We start from the raw sequence: 27,714 nt of genomic DNA on the forward strand, positions 1-27,714 counted from the left end.
TGAGTGAAAAGCGGTATCTTAAATTATTCTCTTGAGATTATCCCTTTTTCACTTGCCCTTTAAGAGGGTAGGGTGGCTTTTCTGTGAGACAGTCTCCTCAGCCACATCTGGTGATAACTCTCAGTCCAACCTTTTAACTCAGACCTCACTTCTGACTTGCACATAATGGGACATGATGGTTGTCTGAGTCCTCATAACATTCTTATGAACTGGTGGGTGAGCATTATATTTTATAATTACAGCTACTGATTGTGGAGGAACAAGATACTAACCTCAATACAGTTGCTTCACCAGCCTCCATAAAATGGAGAGATGAGAGGTTGTTTTTATTTTAAACCTTATTTTGTAGGGCCTCTGAGACCTAGGTAAAAGTCATCCCTGGGAGTCGGCTGGTGGCGCAGCAGATTAAGCACATGTGGCACAAAGCCGCAAGGAGCAGCATTAGGATCCTGGTTTAAGCCCCCAGCTCCCCACCTACAGGGGAGTCGCTTCACAAGCAGTGAAGCAGGTCTGCAGGTGTCTGTCTTTCTCTCCCTCTCTCTGTCTTCCCCTCCTCTCTCCATTTCTCTGTCCTACCCAACAACGACGGCAATAACAACAACGATGATAAACAACAAAGGCAACAAAAGGAGAAAAATTACAAAGTAAATTTTTTTTTTAAGTCATCCCTATGCCAGTTGGGAAATGGAGAGTAAAAGGATTTGGCCACTGGCTATGAGTCATATAATTCCATTAGGGATCTTTATGTAAAAAGATGGTTTTACAGTAAAACTTCTCCATCAAATGTTACAAGGTACCGGGTTTGACCCCTGGCAAAACACGAGAACAACAATGGTAAAACAAGTAAAATTCAGCAGTTAGTAGAGCTATCCAAGACTTTGAGCTCATTGGTAGCACCACATAAAAAATGAAATAATAAAGAAAAATGTAATCGAACTTGTTGTAAATGAGAGTTGCATACACATGTATGTGTAGCTCTAACCAGTTTATAACCATATAAACTAGTATACTTTGTCTTAAGGTAAAAAAGCATAGAACAGGGAAGGGAAATGGGGGTGTCATTGCATAGAAGTTTATTGTGTCCCAGTTTTTATATTTTTCATTGGTGATTTGATAAATTTACAAGACTGTAAGATAACAGGGGTATAATACACAGTTCCCACCACCATAGTTTGGTATCCCCTTCCCTCTATTAGAAACTTCCCTATTCCTTATCCCTTTGGGAGTATGGACCAAAAAATTTTATGGGGTACAGAAGGAGGAAGGTATGGCTTCTGTAATTGTTTCTCTGCTGGGCACGGGCAGTGGCAGTGGCAGTTTGATCCATACCCCCAGCCTGTTTCTTTGCCTAATGGGGAGAGTTGAGGTTCTGTAAAGCTTTGGTGAGGTAGTCTGTTCAGGGAAATAGGGATGGAATCATAGTAGCATCAGCAACCTGGTAACAGATTATTAGAGTTGGAAGGTTGACATGTCAGGCTTGGTGACACTGTTTTCACTGATTTAGCTGAAGTCAGCAAAGGCAGTGTCATAGGGTAGGGCATCAAGAGGAGAAGTGTCAAGAAATATAAGCAAAGTACCACAATTTCCAGGACTGGGAGAAATAACAAATTTTAAACAGAACGGGAAAGGTACCTTGATGTCTTTGGTTTTTAGAAGGAAGCAGATAATTATTATTAGAACCAAGTTATTTGGAAGCTCAGTTTACTTTGAAAAATCCCGTGATTAGGATTTACTGTACCATACTTTATCCCACCATGATTTATATATCATTTAATGCTATTTACAAATAACTGTATCTCATGCCAAAAGCGTTGAAGTCCCAAGTTCAATCCCCCTAATCACCGTAAGCCAGAGTTGAGCAGTGCTCTTGTAAAAAAAAAAAAAGGAAAAAGGAAAAGAAAACCTACATATTGACATCAGTGTTTTGCCTACACTGCTAGACTCATAATAGTTGTATTTAGTGTTCTATGTTTGACCTGTCTCAACCACCATATTAAACAACCATTTTCGTTTTATTTTGTAGGACAACCAAAAGAGCTCAGACCTTCTATGATGGAAGTCATTCCTGTGCCAGAGGAGTTTGCCATATTCCAGTGGCTGAACCATTCTGCCCCAAAACAAGAGAGGTTTGTAGCCTTCTTGCTGGATACCCCCAAAATAAATCATATGTGCCCTGGGGGTGCCTTCTAGACTCAGATTAATTTAAAAGCATGTGGCCCCATTCTCCCTCTCAAGTTGTTTTCTTTGCAAGATTTTATGAAGAGATTCTCTTTTGTAATTGGTTTTAAGCTGAATCACTTATAGTTGCAGCCTACATATGTATGTATGTTATGGCCTTGCTATTGGGATACCTTTTGAATAGTTCAGTATGGGACAATGTATTAGCCAAGATTGTATAGCCTGGAGCCAAATTACCTAAGTATGGTATCTGTTCTTCAGTTTAATAACTTGTGTATCATCGGAAAAAATGTTTTATGCCTTTGGCCATTAGTTTCTTTGTAAAATTAAGCTAATAGTAACTTGTACTGTACAGGTCGGCAGGGCGGGTCTCAGACAAAACAATGATTATGTAAATAGACCACAGCATCGAGCAGGGGGGAGCTGGCGTAATGCCCAACAAAGGTCTATGTGAGGGGTGACAATTTGCGTTTTTCCAGTGGTTTGAATGAAGCACTTTAGTTTTGAAATACTTGCTGACTGGTAACTACTTTAAAATTAAGTTGTAATTATTGATGAGCTACAGATTGTCAGAATGGTATCTCTTGGCTTTGAACTGAGTTTGACTGTTAATATACAACCTTAGAACAAACCCTCAGAAATCAGGGCCAATTATGTTCATGATTCAGACTGGTTTTAACAACACCGGTATATAAAAAGTGGACAATTTATATTAACTTTTTTTTTCTTTTTGCCTCCAGGGTTATTGCTTTGGTGAATCCACTTTTCCTTGAGGCTGTTTTTCCCATTTTGTTGCCTTTGTTGTAGTTATTATTGTTATTATTGTCATAGCTGTTGTTGTTGTTGTTGTTGTTGGATAGGACAGAGAAGTTAAGAGAGGGGGAGAGAAAGACACCTGCAAACCTGCTTCACCGCTTGTGAAACGGCCCCCTGCAGGTGGAGAGCTAGGGGCTCAAACTGATCGTTAGACCACCTCTTGTGCTTTGAGTCATATGCGTTTAACCCGCTGCACTACCACGCAGCCCCCTATATTAACTTTTATAACTGGCTCTGCAAACCCATTTCTCTTTAAACCCATTTCCTTGTTTTAGTAGAGTTAATAGAAAGGACACCTTACCTATATACTTTGGCCTCAAACAATAGCCCAAATTCAGAGTCAGGGGCTTTGGGATCACTGCCGGGTGTACTGTTAAATGTTCACCCCCTTCTGAATGTATGAAACGTACATTTTTTTACTTGCTGAAAAGAAGCTGGCGGGTTAAATTGTATTGTGTATTTAAACGTGTATGGTTTTTTTGTTATCTTTATTTATTGGATAGAGACAATCCGAAATCAAGCGGAAGAGAGAGAAAGAGACAGAAAGACACCTGCAATCCTGCTTTACCACTCACAAAGCTTTCCCCCTGCAGGCGGGGCCCAGGGACTTGAACCTGGGTCTTTGGCACATTGCAACACAAGCTCTCAACCAGGTGCGCCACCACCTGCCCCTAAATGTGTATGTTTTTGAATAGTTATTGTCAGAATCTGTCAGTCTACTGCTAATCTTGCTCTGAAACACCTGTTTGTCCACCTAATACATTTGTGTTTTTTACCATGTGCAAGTTTCTTCAGTTCATTTTAGGAGGTCATCTAAAACAAACTCTTCAAAGTCCTAACAGTAGATTTAGACTGATGATTAAATGTTGCCAGTATGTTTGTGAAGATGGTAGTGGCTTCAGAAGTTGTATTGTGGTTGCTTAAGCCAAGAAAGTAAGATCATATAGGTTATTCCATTTTATATATTCTCCAGAATTGTGCCAATTTTGGGGTGTTGTTTTTTTTTTGGACAAACATGTATAAAAGCTGCTGGAGTAACAGTGGAGATAATGGACATCTTTGTCTGGTTTGGGATTTTAAGGAGAAAGCTTTCAGCTTTTCCCTGTTGAGGATGATGTTAGCTGTTGGTTTGTCATAAATAGTCTCCAAAGCAGGAAGGAAAACTACAGACCTATATCCCTGGTGAACATTGATGTAAAGATCAGGAACAAGGACTTTGCAAATCGAATTCAACAACATATCAAAAGAATAATTCACCAAGACAAAGTGGGACTTATGCCTGAGAAACAGAGATAGTTCAACATCTGCAAATCAATCACTGTAATTCATCTTATCAACAAAAAGAAAGATGAAAATCACATGGTCGTATCAATTGGTACTGAGAAGGCATTTGACAAGATCCAACATTAATTTATGATAAAGACGTCCTAGAAACTGGGAATAGAAGGACCATTCCTCAACATAATATTAAATTGGACAACCTATATGAAATGAATGCATTCCTTGCTTTGCGCCATGTGCGCTTAACTCGCTGCACTACCACTGGACTCCCTAATAAAGAATTCTACATGACTTTCAAAGAAAGAAACACCTATTCTCCTCAAACTATTCCAGAATACTGAAGAAGGGCAAACACTGAAAGTGGTTTATTCAGACATGAAAAAATGCTCCAAGTCTCTGATTGTCAGAGAAATGGAAATAAAGACAACAATGAGATACCACTTCACTCCTGTGAGAATGTCATACATCAGAAAAAGTAACAGCAGCAAATGCTGGAGAGGGTGTGGGGTCAAAGGAACCCTCCTGCACTGCTGGTGGGAATGTCAATTGGTCCAACCTCTGTGGAGAACAGTCTGGAGAACTCTCACAAGGCTAGAAATGGACCTACCCTATGATCCTGCAATTCCTCTCTTGGGGATATATCCTAAGGAACCCAACACATCCATCCAAAAAGATCTATGTACACATATGTTCTTGGCAGCACAGTTTGTAATAGCCAAATCCTACAAGCAACCCAGGTGTCCAACAACAGATGAGTGGCTGAGCAAGTTGTGGTATATATACACAATGGAATACTACTCAGCTGTAAAAAATGGTGACTTCACCGTTTTCAGCCGATCTTGGATGGACCTTGAAAAAATCATGTTGAGTGAAATAAGTCAGAAACAGAAGGATGAATATGGGATGATCTCACTCTCAGGCCAAAGTTGAAAAATAAGATCAGAAAAGAAAACACAAGTAGAACCTGAAATGGAATTGGCATATTGCCCCCAAGTAAAAGACTCTGGGGTGGGTGGGTGGGGAGAATACAGGCCCATGAAGGACGATAAATGACATAGTGGGGGTTGTATTGTTAAATGGGAAACTGGAGAATGTTATGCATATACAAACTATTGTATTTACTGTTGAATGTAAAACATTAATTCCCCAATAAAGAAATAAATTTAAAAAAAAAAAAGAAAGAAAGTGGTTTATTCAGAATATTTTAGCATGAAACTGCAGGGTGAGTAGGCACTGGGATAGTTTTTTCCTTCCTGCTTTGGAGATCAAAATGATGTTTGCCTCATAGAATGTGTTTGGTAGTCTTTGTCCTTCTTCAGTATTCTGGAATAGTTTGAGGAGAATAGATGTTTCTTTCTTTGAAAGTCATGTAGAATTCTTTATTAGGGAGTCCAGTGGTAGTGCAGCGAGTTAAGCGCACATGGCGCAAAGCAAGGAATGCATTCATTTCATATAGGTTGTCCAATTTATTTCCATAGAGATGTTTATATATTTATGTATGATTATTTGTCTTCCCATCGTGTAATTTCATTTCTCTCATTCCTCGTTTTTATCATAACTTTCTTTCTTTTTTTAATATTTATTTATTTACTTATTCCCTTTTGTTGCCCTTGTTTTATTGTTGTAGTTATTATTGTTGTTGTTATTGATGTCGTCATCATTGTTGGATGGGACAGAGAGAAATGGAGAGGGGAGGGGAAGACAGAGGGGGAGAGAAAGACACGTGCAGACCTGTTTTCACCACCTGTGAAGCGATTCCCCAGCAGGTGGGGAGATGGGGGCTCAAACCGAGGCCAACTTAAAAAAAAGACTCTTGTCAATATTTTAAGTTACACACAAAATTCATGATAACCAAAAAACAAAATATAGCACAAAGACAAATAGGAAACATATACAAGTAGGCAAGACCATTATAGAAACAAAGAGAAAAAAAAACACAACAAACACAAACAAACCGGAAAAAAGAGTCAACAAGAACATAAAACAACCTTGAAACTAAAACTAGAATGGCTATAAACAAACCACACTTATTAATAATCACCCTAAGTGTTAATAGCTTAAAAAGCAAGAGTCATTTATTCTGTCTTTCCAGAAAATACACATCCAAAAGAAAGACAAACAAGCTCTGGGTGACAGGTTGGAACAAGTTATTCCAAGCCAATAATGCAAACAAAGGGGCAGTGGACAACTATTCTAATATCAGACAAATTAGACTTTCAGGCAAAGATGTTGAAAAACAACAGACATGGATTCTACATATTCATCAGAGGATCAAGCCAATAGGAAGACATAACCATCAATAACCATGAATATGCCCAATATGCATGTACCTAAATATGTTAAAAAGGTACTGACCTTAAGGGAAGGAGACATTGACAGCAACACAGTATTAGTTGGAGACCTCAACACACCACTCACAACAAGAGACAGAAAAAAAACCAACAAGGAAATAGAAGCCTTAAATGAAGTCATAGATTAGATGAACTTAACAGATATTTAAAACCTTTAATCCATCTGTCCCAAAAGAATATACATTCTTTTTAAGTACATATGGAGCATCTCAAGGATAAACCATGTGTTAGGACACAAACAATAGCATTAATAAATACACGGATATTGAAATAATAAAAAATATCTTTTCTGACCATGAGGCAATGAGGTTAGAAATCAACCACAAAAAGAAACAAAGAAATACACCCAAACTATGGAGACTGAATTATACACTTCTGAATACCTAGGTCACTGAAGAAATCAAAAGAGAAATTGAAAATTACAGGAAAGTGGAGAGCGGGTTAAGTGCACGTGGTGGTGCAAAGCGCAAGGACCGGTGGAAGGATCCTGGTTTGAGCTCTCCCCTTTCCTGTGTCTGGTTTCCCCTTTTGTTGTGTTCCTGGTTCATTTCATTAAAAGTTGAAATTCCTTTGCCCTCTTTTCATGTGGGACTCCTCAGCAATTCTTACAAGGCAGGTTTGGTAGTTGCAAATTCCTTCAGTTTCTGAATGTTTGCAAAGATCTTTGTTTCTCCCTCATATTTGAAGGATAATTTAGCAGGATGCAGAATTTATGGCTAGCAATTCTTATCTTTTAATACTTTGAATATGCCATTCTACTCCCTCCTTGCCTCAAGGGTTTGTAATGAGAAATCTAGTGAAAGCCTTGTGGTTCTGCCTTTGTATGTGACTTCTTCATTTTCCTGGCAGCCTGCAATATTTTCTCCTTGCCCTTAGTTTTGGATAGTTTTGCAGTTGTGTGTCTTGGTGTGTATCATTTTAGATTCGAAAATTTAGGTGTGCATTCACTTTCTTGAATTTCTGTATTTTGAACATTGCTCAGGTATGGAGATTTTTCTGCTGAAATTTCTTTGAATATGTTCTCTACTCCTTACCTTCCCCTCAAGGATCCCAATAACTGATACTCATCTTTCTGATGGAGCCTGCTATTTCAGAGAGAAGTGCTTCATTTTTCCTAAACCTTTCCTCTCCAGTAGTTTTAAAGTCAGAGTGTGGTGGTTGTGTCTTCAAGTGTTGATAACCTCTCCTTAACCTGAACTGCATTCAAAGTGCCCTTTAAGCTCTGTAGTTGGGGGTTTTGTTTTGTTTTGGTTTTTGTAATTTATAATTCTTTTTTTTTTTTAGCTCTCTTTCTTTTTTTTTATTTATTATTATTTTTTAAATAATTTATTTCTTTATTGGGGAATTAATGCTTTACATTCAACAGTAAATACAATAGTTTGAACATGCATAACATTCCCCAGATTCCCATTTAACAATACAACCCCCACTATTTCATTCATCATTTTTCATGGACCTGTATTCTCCCCACCCACCCACCCACACCAGAGTCTTTTACTTTGGTGTAATACTCCAATTCCATTTCAGGTTCGACTTGTGTTTTCTTTTCTGGTCTTGTTTTTCATCTTAGGCCTGAGAGTGAGATCATCCCATATTCATCCTTCTGTTTCTGACTTATTTCACTCAACATGATTTTTTCAAGGTCCATTCAAGATCGGCTGAAAACGGTGAAGTCACCATTTTTTACAGCTGAGTAGTATTCCATTGTGTATATATACCACAACTTGCTCAGCCACTCATCTGTTGTTGGACACCTGGGTTGCTTCCAGGTTTTGGCTATTACAAATTGTGTTGCCAAGAACATATGTGTACACAGATCTTTTTGGATGGATGTGTTGGGTTCCTTAGGATATATCCCCAGGAGGGGAATTGCAGGGTCATAGGGTAGGTCCATTTCTAGCCTTCTGAGCGTTCTCCAGACTGTTCTCCACAGAGGTTGGACCAATTGACATTCCCACCAGCAGTGCAGGAGGGTTCCTTTGACCCCACACCCTCTCCAGCATTTGCTGCTGTTACCTTTTCTGATGTATGACATTCTCACAGGAGTGAAGTGATATCTCATTGTTGTCTTTATTTGCATTTCTCTGACAATCAGAGACTTGGAGCATTTTTTCATGTGTTTCTTGGCCTTTTGGATCTCTTCTGTGGTGAATATTCTGTCCAAGTCCTCCCCCCATTTTTGGATGGGGTTATTTGTTGTCTTGTTGTTGAGTCTGGCAAGCTCTTTATATATATTGGTTATTAAACTCTTATCTGATGTATGGCATGTAAAGATCTTCTCCCATTCTGTGAGGGGTCTCTTGGTTTGGGTAGTGGTTTCTTTTGCTGTGAAGAAGCTTTTTAATTTGATGTAGTCCCATAGGTTTATACTTGCCTTTGTCTTCCTTGTAATTGGATTCGTTTCATTGAAAATGTCTTTAAAATTTATGCGGAAAAAAGTTCTGCCAATATTTTCCTCTAAGTATCTGATAGTTTCTGGTCTAACATCCAAGTCCTTGATCCACTTGGAATTCACTTTTGTATTTGGTGAAATACAGTGATTCAGTTTCATTCTTCTGCATGTTTGAACCCATTGTTTCCAACACCATTTGTTGAAGAGACTCTGCTTTCCCCATGTAATAGTCTGGGCCCCTTTGTCAAAGATTAGAAGTCCATAGGTGTGGGGCCTCATTTCTGAGCTCTCAATTCTATTCCACTGGTCAGTGTGTCTGTTCATGTTCTAATACCAAGCAGTTTTGATGACAATGGCCCTATAATACAGTTTGAGATCTGGGAGTGTGATGCCTCCGGTTCTGTTCTTTTTTCTCAAGATTGTTTTGGCAATTCTAGGTCTTTTCTGGTTCCAGATAAACATTTGTAGCATTTTTTCTATTCTCCTAAAAAATGTGCTTGGGATCTTGATGGGGATAGCATTAAATTTGTAGATGGCTCTGGGTAATATATTCATTTTGATGATGTTAATTCTTCCAACCCATGAACATGGAATATCTTTCCACTTCTTTGTGTCTTTTTCAATTTCTTTGAGTAGTGACTCATAATTTTCAGTATACAAGTCTTTCACTTCTTTGGTTAGGTTTACTCCTAGATATTTTATAGTTTTTGTTGCTATAGAAAAAGGAACTGATTTCTGGATTTCAATTTCTTCTAACTTAGTGTTTGCATAGAGGAATGCCACTGACTTTTGAATGTTAATTTTATAGCCTGACACATTACTGTATTGCCTGATGATTTCCAAAAGCTTCTTGCTGGATTCCTTAGGTTTTTCCATGTATACTATCATGTCATCTGCAAATAAGGAGAGTTTGACTTCTTCTCTTCCAATCTGTATGCCTTTAATTCCTTGCTCCTGCCTGATTGCTATGGCAAGAACTTCCAACACTATGTTGAATAGTAATGGTGATAGTGGGCAGCCCTGTCTAGTACCTGATCTGAGGGGAAATGCTTCCAGTTTTTCACCATTGAGTATGATGTTGGCTGTAGGTTTGCTATATATAGACTCCACTATCTTCAGGAATTTTCCATCTATTCCCATTTTTTGTAGTGTTTTGATCATAAAGGGATGTTGTATTTTGTCAAAGGCTTTCTCTGCATCTATTGATATGACCATGTGGTTTTTGGTCTTGCTTTTGTTGATGTGGTGGATCACATTGATTGATGTACTTTATAATTCTTTTGTAAAATGACCACTAAGTTTTTGGATCTTTAGTTTCTTGAAGTGATTTCATAGTGTTTTCTGAACTCTATCTCTGTCATTTTTTCTAGATCTGTGTGTGTGTGGTCATTTAGGTTTCTGTCATTGCTGTCTGTGTATTTCTCAGTTTCCAGATTTAGTGTTTTGTTGTGCCAGCAGGAGGCACTCTGGCTAAGGTTTTCGATTGATGGGTAAGGGGAGATTTTATCCTGAATCATGGGACTGGGCCAGTACACACCTGTGGCTTGGTGAGTTTTCACAAAGAGATCCTAGTCATGTTTTGTTGAGTTTTCAAGTGATTTTCATTGCTTTTCTTAGTTGACTGGCTAGAGCAAAAAGCAGCTGCTGCTACTCCATAGCTGTGCTTCTGGAAGTCCACCCAAACTCTTTCTAATAACATTTTTAAATGTTAAACCTGGCTTTGCCATTAGGTTTACCCTTCTCCAACAACAACAAAAATCATAGCCCTAGTCTGTTATTATATGGCCTTGGTGATGGTATAGGCAAAAGAAATTAGGAAGGACTTTTTTTTTTTCTTTCTTTCTTTTTTGTTTTGTTTGATAGAACAGAGAGAAATTGAGAGGGAAGTAGGAAAGACACCTGCAGCACTATTTCACCACTTGTGAAGCTGCCCTCTGCAGGTGGGGACAAGCGGCTTAAACCCAAGTCCTTTTCCTTGATAACACATGCACTCAACTGGGTGAGGTTGTCTTCCCAGAGAAGTCGGATTGGCATCATGGTAGCATTTGGAACCTGGTGGCTGAAAAAGAGTTAAGATATAAAGCAAAACAAATTGTTGACTAATTGGGGGCTGGGCGGTAGTGCAGTGGATTAAGTGCACATGGTACAAAATGCAAGGACCGGCTTAAGGATCCCAGTTCGAGCCCTCAGCTCCCCACCTGCAGGGGATTGCTTCACAAGAGGTGAAGCAGGTCTGCAGGTGTCTATCTTTCTCTCCTCTCTATCTTCCCCTCCTCTCTCTGTCCTATCCAACCACACAAGAGCAACAAAATGGGAAAAATAGCCTCTAGGAGTAGTGGATTCATAGTGCTTGCACTGAGCCCCAGCGATAACCCTGGAGGCAAAAAAAAAAAAAAAAGTTGACTAATCATGAAACTAAAGGCAAGAATATTGCAGATGGAGATTTTTGGAAAGAGCTAGTAGGCCAATTTTAGGTATATTCCAAGGGGCCCATGACTTTACAGTTTTTTGCCTGGATCTGACAGCTAATATGCAGGTGGATCCAAATTATTGTCTGGGGAGATAGTGTCATAGTTGAAAGGCACTGGCTGTTTTATGAAACTGTATATGTGGCAGGCTGGGCAAACAAAGGCTTCTGTAAGTAGGAGACGGCCTAGGAAACACTCTGTCACCTCCCAGGTTCTCTAGGGCCTGAAACATTAGGTATTTATGGTATTTATTAACTATATTATTTATTAACTTATTATTTATTTATTAACTATATTATTCTGTGTGTATGTTTTGGATTTCTGCTCTTTTCTAGGTCCTTATAGAGACAGCTAAGAAGCTAGGACTCCGGTGCCACTCAAAAGGGACAATGGTCACAATTGAGGGACCTCGTTTTAGCTCCCGGGCAGAAAGCTTCATGTTTCGCACCTGGGGAGCAGATGTCATCAACATGACCACCGTGCCAGAGGTGGTTCTTGCTAAGGAGGCTGGAATTTGCTATGCAAGTATTGCCATGGCAACTGATTATGATTGCTGGAAAGAGCATGAAGAAGCGGTAGGTAGAATTCTCTTCAGGTGTGATGAGTGCAGGAGTTTGAACCTAGGACCTTGCACACAGTAATGTGTGCACTTAACAGGCGCGCTACCACCTGGCCCCCAACATAGGTTCTTTATTGTGCATGAAGGCTCCATCCTTGTTCCTCAGAGTATAAATTGTTGCTCACTACTAGGATGATTTTTATGTAGTGGATGTGCAAATCGTGGTGCACAGTTCTCTCTATATTAACAGCTGAGTCTCATAGTGTTGAAGCTGCTTTGAATTAACAAGAAGCTCCAGTCTCTACCACTCATTAGCAGATTGCTCCCTACCTGTGACTTTTTGCTCAGTCTAATAACATGTCTCCTCTATAAAGCTAATGTTGCTTTCCTTTTGTGGCTGTGTGAAGTAGTGAGTTGGAGCTAATTCAGCTAAAAGCAAAGAAATGGGAGTTGGGCGGTAGCGCAACGGGTTAAGCACAAGTGGTGCAAAGCACAAGGACTGGAATGAGGATGCCCGTCGAGCCCTGGCTCCCCAACTGCAGGGAAGTCGCTTCACAGGCGGTGAAGCAGGTCTGCAGATGTCTATCTTTCTCTCCCCCTCCCTGTCTTCCCCTCCTCTCTCCATTTCTCTCTGTCCTATCCAACAACGATGACAACAATAAAACAAGGGCAACAAAAAGGAATAAATAATTTTTTTAAAAAAAAAGGTAAAGAAATTCAGTTCTGGGTAAGTGGTGAGGTATGAAGGTAATTATGATAAATGTCATGGGAAAGGTCTGGGTGCAGATGACATCATGAGCTCAGAAGGTTGAGACTGAAAGAGGGCACTGGGAGGACTTCACAAATCAAGTGGGCACTCCAGAAGATGTTCCACAGAGAACGATAGAATTTTTAGTTGGTAACTTCTGTCATGTTTTTTCTTTAGGTGTCAGTGGACCGGGTCTTAAAGACCCTGAAAGAAAATGCAAATAAAGCCAAAAGTTTACTCCTTACTACCATACCTCAGATAGGATCCATGGAATGGTCAGAAACTCTCCACAACCTGAAGGTAAATACCGTCTGCCATGTATGAGCAGGCACTTCAGAGACCCTCAATTTCCATTTCCTATTCTCTGCATTTTGCCTTTCTCTGTGAGGAGTATATTATGCTAATATAAGACACTTGGAAATGAAATGGGGTGGGGGGCAGGGTGTCTGGCCCTGCCAGGTTTTTTTTCATAGGAACACTAAGTGCTAATTTTTAAGTTGATCGTGCCATGTGGCCTGCAGATGATGTTACAAGTATCCAGTGGCCCTTGCTGGAAACAGGGTTCCCCACCCCTGGCCTAGATAGTCTGCTTGTCTCTTCACATTATCTCATTTTGCCATGTGCCCTAAGTATTATTTCAGAAGATTGATGGTGCTTAACTCTGCACATGATTTACATTATTGAAACAGCTGCTTTTTCTCTTTGGCAGATCTTTCAAAGAAGTTGGCAGCCTTTAAAGCCAAAACACTAACATACCAAACTGGTGCCAGGGGATATGTACTTACAGTTAGATTTAAAGACTGAATAAGTTGATCAAATACTGCATTTGACTGGTATTCAAAAAGGGTAGCCAGGGGAGTCTGGTGGTAGTACAGTGGCCACAAGGACCAGATTAAGGATCCCGGTTCGAACCCCTGGCTCCCCACCTGCAGGGGAGTCGCTTCATAAGCAGTGAAGCAGGTCTGCAGGTGTCTGTCTTTCTCTCCCCCTCTCTGTCCTCTCCTCTCTCCATTTCTCTCTGTCCTATCCAACAACGATGACATTAACAACAACAATAATAACTACAACAATAAAACAACAAGGGCAACAAAAGGGAATAAATATTGTTTTTTTTAAAAAAAAAATTTTAATAGGGGAGTAGCCAAAGATCTAATGGAATATACCTAATGTCTTACATCCTAATGTCAATAGTTGGAAAAGGATTTGAAAAGTTGTTATAAGTCCTCCTACCTTATCAAAAAAAGAGCCCTGGAATAAAAATCACTAATAAGTGACAAAATTTCCCCAGGAGTTGTGATGTTTTCCAATTCATAGATTGTAAATGCTGTAAAAGGGGTGATTTCAAAGTACTAGTAAGAACATAACATTTCCCAAGTTGTGAAGTGCTAATACATAGTTCTTCTAGATGGTGCTTTGGGGGCTGACAAAGTCAGGGATCCTAGAATTTGCCATCTATCTTCCCTGCTCGGAAGAAGAAGCTCATCTGTTGGTTTCAGCATGTATGACCAGGTTCTTTAGTGAATAAGTGATAGTTCTTTTCTCCCCACAAAGTATTTCCTCATCAAAATACAGGAAAACTTTTTTTTATGATTACGAAGAAAAGAACAACAGAAAATAAATTCTAAGAACTGGGGAAAGATAGTTTAAACTAGCAAGTGATACATTTGAAAGAGTAAAATGCAATAGAGCAGCCTGACTTGAGCTTGCCCAAGTAAGCACACTGTTGATTTGGGGGAAATGACTCATCCATTTGCTACTTCTAAGGCTACTGTTACCTGCCAGATGTGCTGTACTATTCTTTTGAGATTTTCAACTGACCTCATTTTGACCATAGACTTTTGAACTTAAAGATCATTTCTCAAGCAGTAGGCTTTCAGTTTTGTTTTTAAGTAAAATTGTTTAGATGGCAATCAGTAGTCTTCTAGGAAGCCTCTAAAGCTCTCTGCAAAATTGTGTGTGTGTGTGTGTGTGTGTGTGTGTGTGTGTGTGTGTGTGTGTGTCACTTTCTACAGATTCTATTTCTACAGATGGGGGCTAGGTATTACTTAAAGAATGAAAATGCAAGGATGCTGCTCTTGAAAAAAAAATTAAAATCTTAGCTTCTGTCCTGTAGCATTTAGTAGAACCACGTTGATCCTTGTTCTGGGGTAGTATATAATTAATTCACTCATAATTCACTTTAGAAACACTGAGTGCCACTCTTAAGTTAGGCTGTAGTGTGCAAAGATACACAGAACTTACTGTGATAAAGACTGTCTTCTGTTTGGGAATAATTGACATTAAAATTTCAATGATCTCACTGGGATATGGTGAGAGATATAGGTTGCATAAGCAGTATTCCATACGAGAGGTTGGTGCATAAGACTTGTCCTAGGGGCTGAGAAGATAGCATAATGTTAATGGGGAGGTGGGGGAGCTTTCAATCTGAGGCCCCACAACAAGGGCAACAAAAAAGGAAAAAAATAGCTTCCAGGAGCAGGGGGTTCATGGTGCAAGCACTGAGCCCTAGCAATAACCCTGGAGGAAAAAAAAAAAAAAAGAAAAGAATGGCATGCTAAGAGTAGGAGCTATGCCAAGAGATCCACATCTGCTTAATGGTAATTAAACGTTAGTTAATATTAGCATTTTCTGAAGCACTTATTAGAAGTATCTTTCCCATGAGGCCTCACTCATTTTTATAATATAAAAAATCTGGTTCTTGACAAGTATTCTAGATGATTATCTTGCTTGTACAGGCTTTAAAATCACTGCCTGCAGCAAGTGCTTGGTTAATTGTGATCAATGTCTACTTTCTTCCTTTCAGAATATGGCCCACTTTTCTGTTTTATTACCAAGACATTAAAATAGCGTGTTTGCTAAGAAGACGAGATGACTTTCTAATCCCAGTCATGTTGGGAACTTCTGTTTCACTTCAAAAACCATGGAGAAGACAGGCAGTTTTCATGCCCTTGTCCACAAAGGAAGACCATTCATTCGACAAAACAGTGCATGTATCAGGGATGCCTTTCAAAGCACTCAGGTTGCTTCAAGAAACCGAAGAAAAGCTGTGGCCAACACACAAATGAGAAGAGTCTCACACTATGGGGTCATGGGGGAGACATCTCACCGTTTTACATTTCCTCCATTAAATTTGTTTTAAGAAATAATAAATGGAACCCTTAGGTTTTTTTATTGATGTAAATTGGTATAGTCTTTCTGGCGGACAGTTTGGTAAAATAAGTCAAAAGGCTTAAAAATACTGCTGATTATCAATAAAACATATCAAGTATGTATAAAGAGATGTTTAGTAGAGTGTTCATTGTAGTAGCAAATATTTACAGCAATGTAAATATTAAATCAGAAGTAAATGATGATTTAACTCTTAATTGGACTGCAAGACAACCTACTGAATCACGTTTAAACTGTATTGATGTCTTAAAGAATTGGTGACACTGCTTCCATCAGGAACGTCATCATAAGCCCTCTTGTGGGCCACTCCAGGAATTTGTCCTCCCTATAAAGTATCAGTGGTACCGAAGAGAGGCTGGATCATCCTACCCTGCCACTCCAAGAAAACTGGTCCTGAAATGAGTGCAGCCTAGAATGTTCCCAGCTTTGACCATGAACTGTGAGCTCAGACCAACAGGGATTCAGCGGTTACACATGCTCCTGTGCTAAATATGAATATATATGGGCCCTGGGTTAGGTTGATGGGGTAAACAGTTAATTTTATTCATAGGTTTGTTTCATGTTTTAAAGCTACTCTATACCCTAATCCAGCTTTCTAGCCCTATTCTTAACTCTCACACCATCTTCCCAAACAATATTTTTGTCCACTTCCATGTTAGCTATCAAACTCAAGAAAACCTACAAAAGTCATGGGCCTCAAGGAACATACCTAAAATAGACTTCTAGCTTCTTTCTACCCTGTGATCCCTATTTTCATGTACTCTATCCCTAATTTTTGGTTCCTGTCTTACTGCCTTTCAGCCACTAAGTTGCAGATGATATCATGACTCCATCCTGACTTCCCTGGCCTAATGACCTCACCAATGTGTCACCTCTCCAGAGCCCTGTCCCACTAGGGAAAGAGAAATAGGCTAGGGGTATGAATTGTCCTGTTGACACCCATGTCCAGCAGAGAAGCTATTACAGAAGTCAGAACTTTCACCTTCTGTACCCCAAAAAGAATTTTGTTCCATACTTCCAGAAGAAGAGAAATAGTAGGGGAAGATGACCAGAGAAGAGGAAAAAAGGAAGGACATTTGGAAACAGTAATTGATGTGGGTGTGACTTGGATGGGAAAAGGGGCAGGACCAGAGGAGGGGGAAAAAAAATGAACAAATATAGACAGATAGTTATAAAAATAATAGTCAATCCATGTCTGCAATCTTGGGAAAACTACTGTGGCTTCCAATGGAGGGAATGGGGATACAGAATGCTGGTGGTAGGACTGGTGAAGATTTATACCCCTGTTAATATTCTGTAAGTCAATGTTAAGTCACTAATAAAAAAAAAAAAAGAATTGTTGACTCTAAAATGGATGTATAAGTGCTAATTTTGATTTCAGATTGTACATGTATACATATAGAAAGAGCAGGAAAAGTGAATAGTCTTATTATACTGTATTTGGTCAAATAGTAAAGTTTTTTTAAGAATAAAAGTGGATTAGGAACAATCTAGTTATTTAATGCACTGTTTTTGATAATGAAGCAAACTGCAAAATGTTAATAATAACCAAAGCTTTGTTTGATGTCCATCGTTTTGAAAGACCGTCATAGTATAATCAATACTTGAGTTTCGCAACAACTAAAGAAATGCTGGATGTTTAAAATAGGTCATCTTAGACGTTAGACAATTTTAAAAGACTTAACACACATTATCTGTGTCGTGCATTTTTTAAATTAGTATAAGAATGTACATTGTCTTATTATTTGGAAATCTTTTTTTATCCTGAGTTGTTTTGGTTTTCACCTTGGCCTGTAACATGGTACTTTATTGGCATATTTTTGTATTTATAGAGTCCGTGAATTTCTGTTTCTGACACTGCCTTCAACATAGTAAGCTGTTAATTGTAAACAACAAAATAAATCAATTACCCACCAGCATTGATAGTGAGCTTTTTGAATTACATGTGCTTATAACTTTTGAATTCTCTGACTAATGGTTCCAACACTGGTTGCACAATTGAGACTCAGGAGGATCTAATGTGTCTGAACCCAGATTCTCTGTGATTCAAGATTGTTCTCACTAAGCTGTGATATATATTGAAACTTGTCTTTATTCTCTGTAAGATACCTGACGACAACACACATTTAAAAAAAAAATGTGTGTGTGTGTGTTGTGGTTTGGATTGGCTTAGTTAGATTTGGTTATTTTTTCTGCTTTAAGAAAGCACAGTTGTCCCTGATTTTTAGAGGTACTTTTCTGCATCCAATAGTCTTTCCTACTAACCTCATTTGAGACATCAAGACTTCATTATTCACCCTTATCTAGAGTCACTATAATTTTCATTATACCTTCTATTTGGGGACATTACAGAGCATTTCTTTCTGGAACACTTCTCACCTCTGTGATTATTTACCACTTCCTTTTTTAAGCTACAAAATGAAGTGAGCACTATGAGCTGTTTCGAGTATTTTTTTTCATAATTCTTTTTTTAATATTAATTTTCCCTTTTGTTACCCTTGGTTTTTTTTGTTGTTGTTGTTGTAGTTATCATTGTTGTTGTTGATGTCATCATTGTTAGATAGGACAGAGAAATGGAGAGAGAAGGGGGAGACAGACGTGCAGACCTGCTCCACCGCCTATGAAGTGACTTTCTTGCAGGTGGGGAGACAAGGGCTCGAACTGGGATCCTTATGTCGGTCCTTGTGCTTTGCGCCACTTGTGCTTAACCCGCTGCGCTACTGCCCAACTCTCTGTTTTGTGTATTTCAAACTTTCCCTGGTGGGCATAATGGAACAATCCTAGCTTAGTGGCCTATCTAAAATGCCAGTTATTGATGGATGATTTTGTATCTACTTAGAAATCTTTGTTGGCAGGGGCAAGGGAGTTGTGCATCTGATAGTGTGCACATATTACAATGTGCAAAGACCCAGGTTCAAGCCCCCGTCCCTACCTACAGGAGGAAAGCTTCACAGTGATTGCTTTCTCCATCCAATTAATAAACATATGTATATATACTATATGTTATATAATATATGTTCTTCATTGTTTTGCTTGTTCTTTTGAGGATTATATAGTCCATAGGCATGCAGAGTGTTAGTCAAAACCAGAGACAAGTATATTGGGAAGAGAGAATGAGAGATAATATATTTAAAGTTGACCCAAAAAATTATAAAATTTATTCTGTTGTTTTGACAATTACTATTCATCTTATCAGATAATTTGTCTTTCTACTGCCCAGTGGTAGTACACTGGATAAAACCTGACTTAAACTTTCAAGCATAAGGTCTTGAGTTAGATCAACATTATTGTATGGGGAGTCGGGCGGTAGCACCTCCGGTTAAGTGCACAAAGCGCAAGGACTGGTATAAGGATCCCAGAACTACAACAGTAAAACAACAAGGACAACAAAAGGGGATAAAACTATTGTATCTGCCAGAGTGATACTTTGATTTTCTTTCTCTCAAATAAATAACTCCCTCATAAATATTATTTTACCAGCACACTGTTCAGCTCTGGCTTAAGGTAGTGTGGGGGATTGATCCTGGGACTTTGGAACTTCAGGCATGAGAACAGGCATGAGAGTATTTGCATAACCATTATGTTAGCTACCCTCCATCCCAAATATTAATTTTTTTAAAGATAGTATTGTGGAGTGAAATAGATTTCATTCCCAAGTGCCTTACTAATGGACAACCAAAATAAATTGTTGAATATAACTCAGTTGGATCATTCAAGTAGATAAACATGAAAACTGAGGACAGGGGAGATAGCATAATGTTTATGCAAAAAGACTTTACTGCCTGAGCCTCTGAAGTCCCAGGTTCTATCCCTTGCATCACCATAAATCAATGCCGAGCAGTGCTCTGGTCTCTGTCTTTCTCAATAAAGTAAAAATTATATATATAAACTGAAAATGTGGTCACATCAATAGGGCCTGGAAAGAATTGCTTTGAAAAAATACACGACGGGGCAGGGGTAGACAGCATAATAGTTATGCAAAGAGACTCTAGTGCCTGAGACTCCAAAGTCCCAGGTTCAATCCCTCCCACTACCATAAGCCAGAGCTGAGCAGTGCTCTGGTAAAAATTTTAAAAAAGACGTAAGGATCTCAGTTCAAGCCCCTGACTCCCCACCTGCAGGAGAGTCACTTCACAGGTGGTGAAGCAAGTCTTCAGGTGTCTCTCTTTCCCCCTCTGTCTTCCCCTCCTCTCTCCATTTCTAAGGAGATAGCATAATAGCTATGCAAAAACTTTCAAGCCTGAGGTTCCAAATGTCCCAAATTCAATCTTTTCTCAACACCATCATAAGTCAGCTGAGCGGTGCTTTGGTTAAGAAAGCACCATGAATATATCAATCCATGAATATATCAATGTCACTTATAAATCAAACTTTTTTAAAACATAGCCAGATCACTAGCATAAATAAACACACACACACGCACACAAAGATTTCTTAATGTCACCAAATATGTAGAAAATAGTAAATTCAAGTGTCTCACAAATGATATCTTCTTACATTGTTTATATGAAACAGTATTCAGTTAAAGACAACACATAGCTATAATGTTTATGTGTATTTTATGTTTATTTTAATCACTCCCCTTGCTGGCCTTCTGTCCTTTTCACTTCAACCCCATATCTCTCTTTCCTCATATCTTCTCCTTTATAGTTTATGTGTGAAGAAACCCAGTTGTTTGATTCATGGTGGGGCTAGGTGGTGGCACAACTGGCTGAATGCATGTAACACCATGCTCCTCTCCTTGATGAACAAGCAGTGAAGCAAGTCTGAAGATGTCTTTCTCCCTCTCTATTCCCCCTCCCCCCTTAATTTCTCTCTGTCCTATCAATAAATAAGGGGGTAGGGGGGATGACTGCCAGGAGTAGTGGATTCCATGTGTTGGCACCAATCCCTTAGCAATAACTCTGGTAACAATTAAAAAGAGAGGGAGTGGGAGTTGGGCGGTAGCTCAGTGGGTTAAGCGCATATGCGCTAAGCACAAGGACCGACTTAAATGGATCCTGGTTCTAGCCCCCGGCTCCCCACCTGCAGGGGAGTCACTACACAAGTGGTGAAGCAGGTCTGCAGGTGTCTGTCTTTCTCTCACCCTCTCTGTCTTCTCCTCTCTCCATTTCTCTCTGTCCTATGCAACAACGACTACAACAATAAAGCAACAAAAAGGAATAAATTAATTTTTTTTAAGAAAAAGAGAGGGAGGGATCTAAGAGAGACCAACTCTTGATGTAATTGAACATAATGTTATATTCTCTATATTTTTTCTAAGTGGACTTATTGAATCTATACTGATTTCAAAGCTGCTTTAGAGGAATAGGCATATTCTTCCATCAGATGACACATAATGCTTCCTCTGTCTTTGATGTTAGCAGCACTCAGCCTTCAGTTGAAATTAGAGTTGCCAAAAAAAAAAAAAAAAAAAAGGTAATTCAAAGTTACCGCCACATAAGCATATAAAAAGATGATACCGGAGATTCGACTTCCGGAGGCGGAGCTACGAGCAGCATATCTCTTTCTCTCCTCTTCCGGATCAACTAGGAATACCAAAGGAGACCACCCGGACTGAAACAAGACAGGACTAGAATGACCACAGGAACCCAGTAAATCACCCGTGAGTACAAACACGCGTGGCTGGTGACAGAGAGGAGAAAGGGGCCTAAAGAGAGATTAAGTGACTGCTAACATTCAGCAGTTTATCAGTGGAGACACCACCTCCAGTCTGCTCCACAACAAGGGGACAGCTGAAGGGAGGAAAGGACTCCCCAGAGACTCACCAAGTGCAACTCTGAGTCTCCATTGCTACTACCCTCAGAATCTGGAGCAGCAACAGGGAGGGACACCAGGGTACAGAGATCTAACCGGGAAACTCAGGAGAAGACCTATACCTCCTTGGCATAGCTGAGGGGCTATGAAAGTCTCTTTGCATAACCACTGGATTATCTCTGCCACACCCTGCTTTATCTCTTGGTCAGGAGTCAGTGATTAAGCGAAGAAGCCTATTGATAGTTTAAAAGCCCTCAGGCACCCATAGCCTACAGGGAAGAAAAAAAAGAGGCTTTTACACCACAGAGCTCCAACTCAGGGATTGAAAAAAAACTGTTAACTTCCACCACGGTAAACCCTTTAATTAAATTACTTAGACACAAGTCAATCCAGGCAATAGTGATCAATAATTTGAAAAGTACTGATAAAGGGAACTCATAACATAATATATAAAATGGTTAAAACAACAAGAAAAAATATTGGGGACTCGAACCAGGACAAGAGTCCAGCTAAAAGTCCTCCAGAGGGTGAAGCACAAAACAAAGAGTTCAACATCCAAACATTAGCTAAGGAAATAATAACAGGAGTGAGTAAAGAATTTGAAAAAATTGTAATCAGAACTGCAGGAACAACAAATGAGAATATGGAAGAAAATTCTAATAATCTCATGGTTATTAGAGAGCTGAAAGCTGAAATCTCTGAGCTAAGAAGGCAACTAGCTGAACAAGCTAAAACAGTATCAGAGCAGGGCAACAAAATAGATGAACTCCAGAAAGCAGTAGAGGGCAGAGAGAATAGAATCTATGAGGCTGAAGACAGAATTAGCAAGATTGAAGATGAATTAGAGACAACTAAAAAAGTAAGAGATCTCAAAAAGAGATTAAGAGATGCTGAAAACAACAACAGAGTCCTATGGGATGACTTCAAAAGAAACAATATACGCATTATTAGCTTACCAGAGGAAGAAAGAGAAGGAGAGGAAGAAAGCATTCTCCAGGCCATAATAGCTGAAAATTTCTCTAGTCTAGACAACACCAAAGACATAAAGATTCAAGAAGCCCAGAGGGTCCCAAACAGAATTAACCCAGACCTAAAGACACCAAGACATGTCATACTTAGAATGGAAAGGAATAAGGATAAAGAAAGGATCCTCAAGGCTGCAAGAGAAAAACAAAGAGTCACCTACAAAGGAAAACCCATAAGATTAGCAGCAGACTTCTCCATACAAACACTACAGGCCAGAAGAGAATGGCAAGATATTTATCGAGTGCTCAATGAGAAAGGCTTTCAGCCAAGAATACTATATCCTGCTAGATTGTCATTCAGACTAGATGGAAGCATCAAAACCTTCTCAGACAAGCAACAGTTGAAGGAAGCAACCATCACCAAGCCTGCCCTGAAAGAAGTTCTGAAAGGTCTCCTATAAACAACCAGACCACCACAAATAGGACATATATCAAAACACTCTAAAACTCTACAAGAATGGTGTTAAAATATCTTCAATCTTTGATATCAATAAATGTCAATGGCCTGAATTCACCTATTAAAAGACACAGAGTAGGAAGATGGATCAGAAAACACACCCAACAATATGTTGTCTACAGGAAACTCACCTAACACAACAAGACAAACACAGACTTAAAGTGAAAGGATAGAAAACTATCATTCAAGCCAATGGCCCACAAAAAAGGGCAGGAACAGCTATTCTCATATCTGACATGATAGACTTTAAAATAGATAAGATTAAAAAAGATAGGAATGGACACTACTTAATGCTCAGAGAATCAGTCAATCAAGAGGACTTAACAATTACTAATATCTATGCACCCAATGAGAAGCCATCTAAATACATCAAACTTCTACTGAAAGAGCTACAGCAATATATTAACAGTAACACAATCATAGTAGGGGACTTCAACACCCCACTATCTCAACTTGACAGATCATCCAGGAAGAAAATCAGTAAAGACATAAGGGAGCTAAATGAAGAGATAGATAAACTAGAACTATTGGACATTTTCAGAGTCATTCATCCCAAGAAACTGGAATACACATTTTACTCAAATCCACATGGGTCATTCTCAAGGATAGACCATAGGTTAGGCCACAAAGACAGCATCAGCCAATTCAAGAGCACTGAAATCATCCCAAGCATCTTCTCAGACCACAGTGGAATTAAACTAACACTTAACAATCAACAAAAGATTAGTAACAGTCCCAAAATGTGGAAGCTCAACATTACACTTCTTAACAACTTCTGGGTCAAAGAGGAAATCAAGGAAGAAATCAAAATGTTTTGAGAGTTCAATGAAAATGAAGACACAAGCTATCAAAATATTTGGGACACAGCTAAAGCAGTCCTAAGAGGGAAGTTCATAGCTATACAAGCACACATTAGAAAACAAGAAAAGGCACAAATAAACAGCCTGGTTGCACATCTCAAAGACCTAGAAGAAGAACAACAAAGGAATCCTAAAGCAACCAGAAGGACAGAAATTACTAAAGTTAGGGCAGAAATAAATAACATTGAGAATAGGAAAACCATACAAAAGATCAATGAAAGTAAATGTTGGTTCTTCGAAAGAGTAAACAAAATCGACAAACCTTTAGCCAGACTCACAAAACAAAAAACGGAGAAGACCCAAATAAATCGGATAGTAAATGAAAGAGGAGAATTCACAACAGACACTGCAGAAATTCAACATATCATGTGAGGCTTCCATGAACAACTATATGCCACCAAGCTAGAGAACCTGGAAGAAATGAATGATTTCCTAGATACCTACCAACTTCCAAAACTAAGTAAAGAGGAAGTGGATAACATGAACAGGCCCATCACAGCTAATGAAATTGAAACAGTTATCAAAAATCTTCCCAAAAATAAAAGTCCTGGACCAGATGGTTTTACAAATGAATTCTACAAAACTTTCAAAGAAGAACTAATACCTCTACTTTTAAAAGTCTTCCAGAAGATTGAAGACACTGGAATACTCCCTGCCAGCTTCTATGAAGCCAACATCACCCTGATACCAAAAGCAGACAGGGACACAACCAAAAAAGAAAACTACAGACCAATATCTCTGATGAACATAGATGCGAAAATATTGAACAAAATTCTAGCCAACCGGATACAGCAATATATCAAAAAGATTGTTCATCATGACCAAGTGGGGTTTATCCCAGGCATGCAAGGTTGGTTTAATATACGTAAATCAATCAATGTGATCCACCACATCAACAAAAGCAAGACCAAAAACCACATGGTCATATCAATAGATGCAGAGAAAGCCTTTGACAAAATACAACATCCCTTTATGATCAAAACACTACAAAAATGGGAATAGATGGAAAATTCCTGAAGGTAGTGGAGTCTATATATAGCAAACCTACAGCCAACATCATACTCAATGGTGAAAAACTGGTAGCATTTCCACTCAGATCAGGTACTAGACAGGGCTGCCCACTATCACCATTACTATTCAACATAGTGTTGGAAGTTCTTGCCATAGCAATCAGGCAGGAGCAAGGAATTAAAGGCATACAGATTGGAAGAGAAGAAGTCAAACTCTCCTTATTTGCAGATGACATGATAGTATACATGGAAAAACCTAAGGAATCCAGCAAGAAGCTTTTGGAAATCATCAGGCAATACAGTAAGGTGTCAGGCTATAAAATTAACACTCAAAAGTCAGTGGCATTCCTCTATGCAAACACTAAGTTAGAAGAAATTGAAATCCAGAAATCAGTTCCTTTTTCTATAGCAACAAAAACTATAAAATATCTAGGAGTAAACCTAACCAAAGAAGTGAAAGACTTGTATACTGAAAATTATGAGTCACTACTCAAAGAAATTGAAAAAGACACAAAGAAGTGGAAAGATATTCCATGTTCATGGGTTGGAAGAATTAACATCATCAAAATGAATATATTACCCAGAGCCATCTACAAATTTAATGCTATCCCCATCAAGATCCCAAGCACATTTTTTAGGAGAATAGAAAAAATGCTACAAATGTTTATCTGGAACCAGAAAAGACCTAGAATTGCCAAAACAATCTTGAGAAAAAAGAACAGAACCGGAGGCATCACACTCCCAGATCTCAAACTGTATTATAGAGCCATTGTCATCAAAACTGCTTGGTACTGGAACATGAACAGACACACTGACCAGTGGAATAGAATTGAGAGCCCGGAAATGAGGCCCCACACCTATGGACATCTAATCTTTGACAAAGAGGCCCAGACTATTACATGGGGAAAGCAGAGTCTCTTCAACAAATGGTGTTGGAAACAATGGGTTGAAACATGCAGAAGAATGAAACTGAATCACTGTATTTCACCAAATACAAAAGTAAATTCCAAGTGGATCAAGGACTTGGATGTTAGACCAGAAACTATCAGATACTTAGAGGAAAATATTGGCAGAACTTTTTTCCGCATAAATTTTAAAGACATTTTCAATGAAACGAATCCAATTACAAGGAAGACAAAGGCAAGTATAAACCTATGGGACTACATCAAATTAAAAAGCTTCTTCACAGCAAAAGAAACCACTACCCAAATCAAGAGACGCCTCACAGAATGGGAGAAGATCTTTACATGCCATACATCAGATAAGAGTTTAATAACCAACATATATAAAGAGCTTGCCAGACTCAACAACAAGACAACAAATAACCCCATCCAAAAATGGGGGGAGGACTTGGACAGAATATTCACCACAGAAGAGATCCAAAAGGCCGAGAAACACATGAAAAAATGCTCCAAGTCTCTAATTGTCAGAGAAATGCAAATGAAGACAACAATGAGATATCATTTCACTCCTGTGAGAATGTCACACATCAGAAAAGGTAACAGCAGCAAATGCGGGAGAGGGTTTGGGGTCAAAGGAACCCTCCTGCACTGCTGGTGGGAATGTCAATTGATCCAACCTCTGTGGAGAACAGTCTGGAGAACTCTCACAAGGCTAGAAATGGAACTACCCTATGACCCAGCAATTCCCCTCCTGGGGATATATCCTAAGGAACCCAACACATCCATCCAAAAAGATCTGTGTACACATATGTTCTTGGCAGCACAATTTGTAATAGCCAAAACCTGGAAGCAACCCAGGTGTCCAACAACAGATGAGTGGCTGAGCAAGTTGTGGTATATATACACAATGGAATACTACTCAGCTGTAAAAAATGGTGACTTCACTGTTTTCAGCCGATCTTGGATGGACCTTGAAAAAATCATGTTGAGTGAAATAAGTCAGAAACAGAAGGATGAATATGGGATGATCTCACTCTCAGGCCGAAGTTGAAAAACAAGATTAGAAAAGAAAACACAAGTCGAACCTGAAATGGAATTGGAGTATTACACCAAAGTAAAAGACTCGGGGGTGGGTGGGTGGGTGGGGAGAATACAGGTACATGAAAAATGATGAATGAAATAGTGGGGGTTGTATTGTTAAATGGGAATCTGGGGAATGTTATGCATGTAAAAAAAAAAAAAAGAAGAAGAAGTAGAAACGCAAAGCAGAAATTGACTGAGTTTGGAGTATGGCACCAAAGTAAGAAAGCAGAAGTACACTAGAGTTTGCAGTGAGTACCCCCCTAACACTTCCTCTCCACTATTCCAAGCTTTGGGTCCATGATTGCTCAACAATTTGTTTGGCTTTGTATGTTAACTCTCTTTTCAGTCACCAGGTTCCAGGTGTCATCAGGATGCCGGCCAGGCTTCCCTGGACTGAAGACCCCACCAATGTGTCCTGGAGCTCAGCTTCCCCAGAGACACACCCTACTAGGGAAAGAGAGAGGCAGACTGGGAGTATGGACCGACCAGTCAACACCCATGTTCAGCGGGGAAGCAATTATAGAAGCCAGACCTTCTACCTTCTGCAAACCTCAACGACCCTGGGTCCATGCTCCCAGAGGGATAGAGAATGGGAAAGCTACTGGGGAGGGGGTGGGATATGGAGATTGGGCGGTGGGAATTGTGTGGAGTTGTACCCC

General features: G+C 39.2%; 1 protein-coding gene across 1 annotated transcript in view; it reads left to right on the top strand.

Moving 5' to 3' along the window:
- The window catches only part of MTAP (methylthioadenosine phosphorylase), a 58,860-nt gene extending 40,996 nt beyond the window's left edge, over nt 1–17,864 (top strand). The window contains exons 5-8 of the mRNA XM_007533112.3: nt 2,024–2,126; nt 11,822–12,061; nt 12,971–13,093; nt 15,597–17,864. Coding sequence (XP_007533174.1) covers nt 2,024–2,126; nt 11,822–12,061; nt 12,971–13,093; nt 15,597–15,635 — 505 coding nt within the window. The 3' untranslated portion in view covers nt 15,636–17,864. The remainder of the gene's footprint in view (nt 1–2,023; nt 2,127–11,821; nt 12,062–12,970; nt 13,094–15,596) is intronic.
- Nucleotides 17,865–27,714: the final 9,850 nt, after the last annotated feature.

The sequence above is a fragment of the Erinaceus europaeus genome, chromosome 10 (genome assembly GCF_950295315.1).
Source record: "Erinaceus europaeus chromosome 10, mEriEur2.1, whole genome shotgun sequence".
Taxonomy (NCBI): Eukaryota; Metazoa; Chordata; class Mammalia; order Eulipotyphla; family Erinaceidae; genus Erinaceus; species Erinaceus europaeus.